The sequence below is a fragment of the Vitis vinifera genome, chromosome 14 (genome assembly GCF_030704535.1).
Source record: "Vitis vinifera cultivar Pinot Noir 40024 chromosome 14, ASM3070453v1".
NCBI classification, from domain to species: domain Eukaryota; kingdom Viridiplantae; phylum Streptophyta; class Magnoliopsida; order Vitales; family Vitaceae; genus Vitis; species Vitis vinifera.
In genome coordinates, this window is record NC_081818.1 from 23,549,116 (window position 1) to 23,558,758 (window position 9,643).

Below are 9,643 nucleotides of genomic sequence, written 5' to 3' on the forward strand. Positions count from 1 at the left end.
GCAGAGATGTGAAGTTTGAAGAAGAAAATAGTTGGGATTGGAACAAAAGTCATGAAAAAGCCATTATAGCTGATCTAGACTGGGGAGAAAGTGACAAAGAAGCAATCCTAGTTGATACCAATAGAGGAAATTTTGAAACTGATCACCATGACATTACAATTGAAGCTATGGAGGGTAATGATTCATATGAGTCAAATGAAGAAAATCCACTTAATCCTAATGAAGGAAGAATCAAAAGGCCACCAGCTTGGCTGAGAGATTACGAAAGTGGAAAAGGTTTACCTGAGGAAGAAGACACTACATACCAAGCTTTGTTTGTCGGCAATGATCCAGTCTCCTTTGGCGATGCTGTGAAAAGTATGAAATGGAGGAAAACAATGGATGCAGAGATAGAAGCCATAGAGAGGAATGATACATGGGAGTTGACAGATTTACCTATTGAAGCAAAGAAAGTTGGGGTAAAATGGATTTACAAGACAAAGTTTAATGAGAATGGAGAAGTGGATAAGTACAAGGCTCGGTTGGTAGCAAAGGGTTATACTCAAGAACATGGGGTGGATTATACTGAGGTTTTTGCACCTGTAGCTTGATTAGATACAATTCGAGTGGTGATTTCTCCTGCAGCTCTAAAGGAGTGGACAATCTACCAGTTAGATGTAAAGTCAGCCTTCTTACATGGTGAACTAAGCGAAGAAGTCTTTGTCGAACAATCTCCTGGCTATGAACAGAAGGGTAATGAGCAGAAGGTGTACAAATTGAAAAAGGCTTTGTATGGACTTAAACAAGCTCCGCGAGCTTGGTATAGTCGTATAGAGTCCTATTTTATGAAGGAAGGATTTAAAAAATGCCACTATGAGCATACTTTATTCATCAAGACTGGAAAATGAGGTAAGATTTTGATTGTGTGTCTCTATGTGGATGATCTTATTTTTACTGGGAATGATGAAATTATGTTTGCTGAGTTTAAGAAATCCATGATGCTTGAATTTGATATGACTGATCTTGGAAAAATGAGATATTTTCTTGGCATTGAGGTGATGCAAAGATCAGATGGCATCTTTATTAATCAGAAGAAATACACACAAGAGGTGTTGGAAAGGTTCAACATGGACAAGTGCAATCCAGTTCATAATCCTATGGTTCCTGGATTCAAGCTTACGAAAAATGGAGATGGAGTGAGGGTTGACGGTACGTTCTATAAGAAGATTGTAGGAAGTCTTATGTATTTGACTACCACTCGACCAGATGTTATGTTTGTGGTGAGTCTCATCAGCAGATTTATGGACTATCCTACTGAACTTCATTTGTAATCAGCAAAGAGGATACTAAGGTACTTGAAAGGTACCATTGATTTTGGTGTGTTCTACAAGAAGGGTGGAAATGAGGAATTGATTGCCTACACAGATAGTGATTATGCTGGGGATTTAGATGATAGGAAAAACACTTTAGGTTATGTGTTTATGTTGAGCTCAGGAGCAGTGTCTTGGTCCTCAAAGAAGCAACCTGTGGTCTCTTTGTCCACTACTGAAGCTGAGTTTATTGCTGCAACTTCTTGTGCCTGTCAAGCAATATGGTTAAGAAGGATATTGGAAGGTCTCAACCATGCTCAACATGATTCTACAACAGTTTATTGTGATAACAGTTCAACAATCAAGCTTTCTAAGAATCTAGTGATGCATGGTCGCTGCAAACACATTGATGTTCGTTTTCATTTCCTTCGTGAGCTTACAAAAGATGGAACTGTAGAGATGGTTCATTGTCATACGCAGGAGCAAGTTGCAGATATAATGACTAAACCTCTAAAGCTTGATGCATTCTTGAAATTACGTGATTTGTTGGGTGTTTGTTTGGATCCTGGAGTAAACTGATTGCTAAAGCATTCAGTTTAAGGGAGGATGTTAAAGTACTCGTTTTTAGGTAGTTTGTTAGGGATTTGTTAGTTTTTCCTATTAATAAGGGATGTGCTTTTAGGTTTATCTATTCTTTAGTTATAAACCAAGTTTCTAGGATTGTTAGATGTGGATTACTTCCAGCTCTATTTGAGTTATCTTGTAAGGCTATTTATAAGCCAGTAAAATTCTAATTCAATTTGAAGATTTCTTAACATACTTTACATGGGAAACATCCCCTATGAAGTTTGAATTCAAAGTTATTGGTATTTGGTAGAGTGGTTTGTTCTCAAAAAAACTTTAGTTTAATATATTTTAGCATGAAATTTTGTAGTGATGATATTATGAAGATATTTTGTAAGTGATTTTATATATAGGATAATGTTTTAGTTTTTTTTCTTTTTAGAAATTATTTGATTTTTAATGAGAATTTTGTCGGAGAAAAATTCGGTAATCATTTGCTAATGACAAAGGTCATGTGAATCAAAGAGAAATACTTATGTGAAGTTAAATAGTTGTATGAAATGAAAATGAGAATAAGAAAACACTAGAAAAAGCAAAATTGAAAAGAAAAGAAAATGAAAAATGAAAGGATCCAAAAAGGGAGGACTAAGAAAGAAGTGAGATTTCTAGTATAAAATATACAAAATTTTATTTAGGAAGACTCCAAATGACGAATATACTTGGGCATTGATGCATATCCTTTAATGAAAGTCAAAGACTGGTAGTGTAGTACTTGATTATGTATAAACATATACATTATGTTTCCATCTTGAAGAAAAATTTATATCATTTGATTGAATGACATCAATTATATATTTGGTTTAATCAAATTTATGATTGAATAGATTATTAGAAAATAACATGATTTATTAATTTATTTTGTATAAGAAGATTAAAAATATTTAATATGATATACATGATTGAAATAAGAAAAACCATAATTTAGGTTGACTTAATTTTGTATGGTTAAAGTTTCATTTAATATTGTATAATATAAATAAAATATTATGTTTTGGCATATGATTGTATTGTATTGACATAAATTTTTTAACTCTTTGGGTGCAAGAAACCCTATTGAGTAACATGGAAATGTACATCCTTTTTCCCTAATATTTTTATATAGATATAGTTTATCAAAAACTACAAGAAGATCAAAGAATTTGGGTGCAATGCACTTGGTTGAGCAACATGGAAATACTCATTCCCTTTTTCTTAAGATTTTTAGATATAGATATAATTTATAAAAAACCACAATAAGATCAATGAGAGATTTGGAAAGTCCGTAGAGGGGAAGGAACAATTTAAATAATTGTTTTGAATTTATATTCACTTTTATGACATGTACTAATATGAGTCATATGATTATCATAATTTGAACGATATTTTGTTATTTTGTAAAGAATTAGTGGAAATATTTTATCATATGAATTATCATAGAAATTTTGATTAATCACATAAGATAGTGAGATGATTAGTAGATTTATTATACTCCTAAGTAGGTAATGGTGAGTCTACAAAAATAAAAAAAAAATTATACATGAAATCCTAATTTAATATATTTATTTTAAATTACATTTTAATTTATTTAAGAAAGTTAAGTTATTCGTTTGACTAACCAATAACTTGAATAAGAGTAACACGTAAGATTAAATCTTTGACTTGGAATCACGAGTCACCTAAATTTCGAGTCATCACAAAAAGAGAAAAAAACATATACCTAGAATTATGAGGTCAAAATTTTAAACATCCATTTAAAAAAATTGAAGTATGAGTCTTGTAGTTTAGGAGATTTTATAAAATTGATTAGCCTTTTGGGTACTTATAAACTTGCTGTAACCCTTTCCGAGCGTTTTCCCCTGCGAATCCAATTTGTTGTAGATGTGCTGCGGGCTGATATAACCCCAACAATAATCTGTAAGGGCTTGTTTTGGGGTTCGCAATACAACTCCTCTCCTGTCTGATTGGGCTTGCCTCGCTTTAGCACAACAAAACTTTTATGGGTTGGGTTTTGGGTTATGCATGACTCTCTCATCTGACTTCTGACATCAATTTCTCTCAATGCCCATGACAGATAGACAATGGTAATCTAAGGGTACAGTAAAAAGACAAATTAGCATAATGTTGTGTACTGACCATTCTTATTTGTTGAAAGTGATGTTTTTATTTGGTTATACGAACGGCTTTTGAATTTATTGGTTGTATATATACACTTCATTTTCAAAATATCGTTCTGAATTTATACTAAAAACGCCATTTCACAACTACGTTTTTATCAACTTAATTTACACGCCACAAAAGAAACAGAAGTCCCAACAGAAAAAAGCAGGAGCCTAAGACCTCAGAAAACATTCGCCGATGTTCGCAGTATAGTGGTACCTTCATTTTGCGCTTGTTCATGATCGTGTGGCACCCTCTGGTATTCAGAAGGAGATGGTCTAGGTCGTTTGATTCCAGCCTTGTCGCTTAAAAATCTGATGAGTACTTTGGGAGACATACTTCTCTGCCAAAGGGCAGGGCATGTGTATGCCAGACTTTCTGCTCTTGATGGTATTGACAAGAGCTCAATTTCTCTTGGACACAAGCATACCGTCTCATCAAGTTTTTCACTGTAAGCTCCACCAGGCTTGCTATCAAATTCCCCATCATCCGCGCTCTGCTGCAACTCCAGAGCTCGCACAAGGTTGTTCAATACATGGGCCATTTTGGGGCGTTTAAGTCTTTGATCCAGCACGCATCTATAAGCTATACTGGCGAACACCTTCAAACTTTCTGGCGCAATCTTTCCCATCAAATAAGGGTCAATGATCTGTTCGAGGGTTCCCTTCTTTACACAGTGCTTGGCCCACTGTACAAGACTTTGCTGCTCCTCTTCAAGCTCCATATCCACAGCCGGTCTCGCGCACAGCACTTCAAACAACACCACCCCAAATGCATAAACATCAGATTTTTCTGTCAGTTTCTGGCTCCAAAAGTATTCTGGATCTAAATATCCGAAGGTACCCTTGACATCCGTAGTTATGTGGCTTTTTGACATATTAGCCGCCCCCACCTTACACAACCCAAAATCAGAAACCTTGGCCACCCACTTCTCATCTAACAAAATATTTGTGGTCTTGATGTCACGGTGAATGATTTTGTGCTCCGAGCCTTGATGTAGGTGCTTCAGTCCCCGAGCAGCACCAATGCAGATCTCGAGCCTCTGCTTCCATGTCAATGGAGCCTTATCTGTTTTATAAAGATGATCACGGAGGCTTCCTTGGGCCATATAGTCGTATACGAGGATCATCGCTTGGGGATGGTTGCAATAGCCTATAAGAGAGACTAGATGGAGATGACGGAGCCTTGATAGCATATCTATCTCCGTCCAGAACTCATGGGCTCCTTGCTCTGATGTCGGTTCCAACCCTTTAATAGCAACAGGAGTTTCTCCCCCATTGATGTAACCTTTGAATACTCTACCAAAGCCACCCTCTCCAATTACCAGAGCTTTATTAAAATTATTGGTGGCAGCTCGAATCTCGGCGAGTGAAAATTGGCGACACTGTTCTTTCGGCACCGAAAGCACTTCTCTCTTTTTGCTCTTTCCCAGCCTCCGCCAACAGAGTACAATGACAACTATTATAGAGAGTAGAGCTACACCACCTAGTGCACTCCAACCAATGGCAATGAATCGACTTGAATGCCAAAAAATTGCTGGCTGTGGTGCTGGAAAGGGGACGGGTACAGGACTGGGTCTGGGAAGGCTCCCATCAGATTTCTTTATTTTGAAGATCTCCAACCCGTTTAGTATTGCTTCGGAATACCGAGTCTTTGAATCAGAATTAGGAAGCAAAGCTATAACGAGGTGAGGATTACCCTTCTGAATAAACACAACATAATCTCTATAGATCGGAATTCCATTGCCGCCGCTCCAAGTGATTACATCAGCATTAGCCTCCGCTGTCTCATTGTTTATATAGATGTGGAACTTCCTATTGCCGCTCTTCTTTGTCTGACCCTGAAACGCGCAGAAATGGAGCCTGACAAGGTACTTAAATCCAGGATCCACAGGGAGTTTCCATGTTAGGTTGTACCTCATGTTCACTTCTTTATCCATGCCCACCGACCGCGCCGTCCGGTAGACTTGGGCAGGTGCGATATAATTGGGTATCCTTGTGGATCTGATCCTCTGAGTAGTGTTAACCAGGACACCACCTGATTCTAACAAGTAATTGGTGTCTTCCAACCAGCTTCTGAACATGCCAGAATCATTATTTGGTGAAATATAGCTCCCGCCAACGTTTAATCGGTGAACTGCCTCAAGAGCAGTGTTCTTCTTGATAAGGAAATCATGCTGATGGCCTGAGGAAGAGACGTCAATATCCCTGGAGCGAGGGTAATAAAGATTGGCTGGCATAGACACAATCTCAATGCCATTGATAAACGCAAAAGCATCTTTCCGGGCATTTGAAGAGGGAAGAAAAGTAATGTTGATGGATCTCTGATTGTCATTTATGTTTACAGAGAACTCTTTAACCAAAACTTTTACCCCCAAAGCATCAGCAGTGTGAGAAGGACTGAAGTTGCTAAGGAGAGTATAAGGACCGGCTTTTACAGAGAAGAAGGCCTCAGACCTCTCGAAACCTGGGAACGAAGCTGGGTAAAAGTGCAAGCGTATGAATTTCTGGCCTGGCTTGACATGAAACGTGTAGGTAAATTGAGAGCGAAAGAACCGAACAGTCATGTAGGGAACGGGATCGATGGAGAAGCCATGGCTATGAGGGGCTTTGGCAGATACTGATGTCTGGTTTAAAAGCCGTGATGACGTGAATTTTGAGCCAACATCTCCCATCCATCCTCGGTCATCCAGCGCTGTCGAGTTGCCGAAGCTGCCACAATTCAGGAGGATGATGTCGGTGGGGTAGTACCGAGATGGCGACAAATCAGAGGTTGCTGCAATTGCTAGATGGCCATGGAAGAAGGAGGAGTAAACAAAGGTGAGAATGACCAGGTATCTGCATGAGTTCTTCTGCATGGGAGCAATCACGTGCTGTAAGAACATCAAGAAGATGGGAAAAAACTGCTTTGAATGCAATTGCTTCTGCAGATTTCATGTAAGGGCGCTTAGAAGTAGTGTAGGACTGTCCGGCAGCAGCGCGTGAGGGTGGCGTGTGGGGACCAGAGGCCACTATTGGGTCTCAGGTAATAGGTCCCACTTACTGCACTGATTCAAAGAAATTCACTCTCGTGCAAGTGGTTGGAAGTCAGTGACATTCACCTTCGTCAAGCCGCGTCCACCTTTAATGCTTCGTTACGAAGACTTTGTTGGATGGCTGCTTTCAAGTTTTTACAATCTTCATCATCCAAAATATGTTATAAAATTTACGTTATTGGAGAAGAGATAATTAATTTTATCAATATAAAAATAATAAATAAATAAAAATAAATGAATTAAAATCTAAAAATATATGATCAAAATATAAAGAAATATGAGAAACTTGATACAAATTAATGAGATTTAATCATACGGTATAATTTCCAATTTCCAAATAAAAAGCATGCTTTTAAAATTTGATTTTTGAATCAACGGCAATTATTGTATACATAACATGTCAGTGGAGCAGTCAGAGAAGCGAAATAAATTCCACCACGTGCACTCGTCAAAATTTGGACGCGGACTAAATAGGACTAATAAAATAGCATAATGCTAATACCAACTTCCTCACTTCAGAAGTCAATGAAAGGAAGCAGTGGACTGCAGAAAAACTTTACATAGCTTTTATCTTTTGGGACTGGTATCTCATTTTCCTCAATTTATAAATCACAATATATTTAAGCAATTTCATTCCATTTATAAGCAACTATTTTTTTTTTTTTTTTTGTCTACGATGGAGCGCTTCTCATTATTAATTAACGACCAACTATAAATTAAACCAAAACTCTAAATTACTTTCTCTCGTTCCCTTGCTGTTGAACCACGTACCACTAATTTTACATTAGCCTGACATTTTATTACTCAAAATACGAGAAACCTCTTATTTTCTTTGAAAAGAATAAGGAAAAAGAGGAATAAGAGAGTTGTTGAAGTTAGGTAGACATTTTAATTTATTATTACTAAAAATTTGGACGTGTGAGAAGTAATAGCAAAACAGAAACGTGGCTTAGACCAAACTTTTCCTGGGTTGAAGGAATAAAGGAAAAGGAGCCCCAGTGCTTTATCGTTTGCGTTGTCATTTCGATGGCTCAACCCTCGTGTCCGAAAAATGGAAAAAATGACACTGATGTTTTCTGTAGCATATGAACCTTTACTTTAGTTTAATTTACTTTTCTTTGGAGCAGAATAATTAAAGGCGAAGCGTCGTGGACACTCATCTGTTTTAGATGAGGATAAAATGGATTCAATTTGATTATTTGAGTAAAAAGAGCATATCTCGTGCGTCATGCACGTTGTGAATGATCATTGCGTGCCCTTTTCTCTGACCAGCTGATTAATCTTAGACAAAGCAGTCATGCGTCTACATTAAGCTGTTGCTATCAATGTCACTGCAACCGTGTAATTATATATAAGTTTAATAGTTGGGATGTACCACTTTGTAACACCCTATACCCCAAAGGTAAGGGTAATCTTGTGGAATCTGCAAATCCTAACATAAAGTTTAAATATACCAAAATGACTAAATAATGAAAACCATAGGTTCTCATTTAAGAGTGAGTTCATAAAGCTAAAGCTATCTTTTCAAGATAAAAGTTTCATATTTCACATAATTATGAAATATTAATTCAGTTTAAATTAACTTGATATTTTATTTTATTTTATAAATCTATATTCTCTGAATGCAGTTTAAAAAAATTTGTAACTCCCCATTCATGATTTAAAATTGTAACTTCTTTCTGTTTTTTTTTTCCTCTTTAAAAAGGATTTTAGTCCTCTAAACTTTGCATACCTGAAATAAAACAAAAAAAAAAAAAAAAAAGATGTGGATATCCTCAATATATAACAAGGCTAATTTGTCTAAGGACTAAGTAGTTCAAATAGGCCAAAAGTAAGCTAATTTAGTCAATCTATCAACAATCACCCACACAACAGTACTACCAACCACAAATTTAGGAAGACTAGAAACAAAATCCATTGTAATATGCTCTCACTTCCACTTAGGAATGAGGAGTGGTTGTAACATACTAGATGGACGTTGATGCTCAGCTTTAACCTGTTGACAAACCAAACATTGGGCAACAAATTGAGTGACATCACGTTTCAAACTAGGCCACCTGCAAAGTTGTCTCAAATCCTGATACATTTTGGTCTTACCAAGGTGGATTACAAACTTGTAGGAGTGAGCTTCTTTCAAAAGTTCCTTCATGAGATTTCCAACTTGGGGCACATACAAACGAGTTCTAAATCTCAATATTTCATCATCCGAAAGTACAAAGTTAGACTTAGTTCCTCTTTTAACCTATGAACCATCTCTTTGTAAGGACTTGATCCTCTCAAACAAATTTGGTTGAACCTTAAGATGAGCAAATAATACTCCAAACTATGAAACTTCAAATTGAATTGACAATTTATTAAATTCAAATAACATATATGGTAGTTTAACCCTTAAGGCTACTAAAGATTCAGAAGGCTTCTTATTTAAAGCATTTGCTACTACATTCGCCTTACCAAGATGATACAAAATAGAGCATTTATAGTCCTTGAGGAGTTCAAGCTACTTTCTCTATCTCATATTCAATTCTTTTTGAGAAAGAAAATATTTCAGGCTTTTATGATT

The 9,643-nt window shown here is 36.6% G+C and overlaps 1 protein-coding gene across 1 annotated transcript; it reads right to left on the bottom strand.

Annotated features, from left to right (window-relative positions):
- Positions 1–4,106: 4,106 nt before the first annotated feature.
- On the bottom strand, positions 4,107–6,968 carry LOC100246444 (receptor-like protein kinase FERONIA). The gene has a single exon (XM_010662276.3). The coding sequence runs from the start codon at positions 6,931–6,933 to the stop codon at positions 4,231–4,233; it is 2,703 nt and encodes a 900-aa protein (XP_010660578.1). The 5' UTR covers positions 6,934–6,968; the 3' UTR covers positions 4,107–4,230.
- Between the last annotated feature and the right edge of the window lie 2,675 nt (positions 6,969–9,643).

What these genes read in the sequence shown, in the direction of transcription:
- LOC100246444 (XM_010662276.3), bottom strand. Translation starts at nt 6,933, where the DNA reads ATGTTCTTACAGCACGTGATTGCTCCCATGCAGAAGAACTCATGCAGA.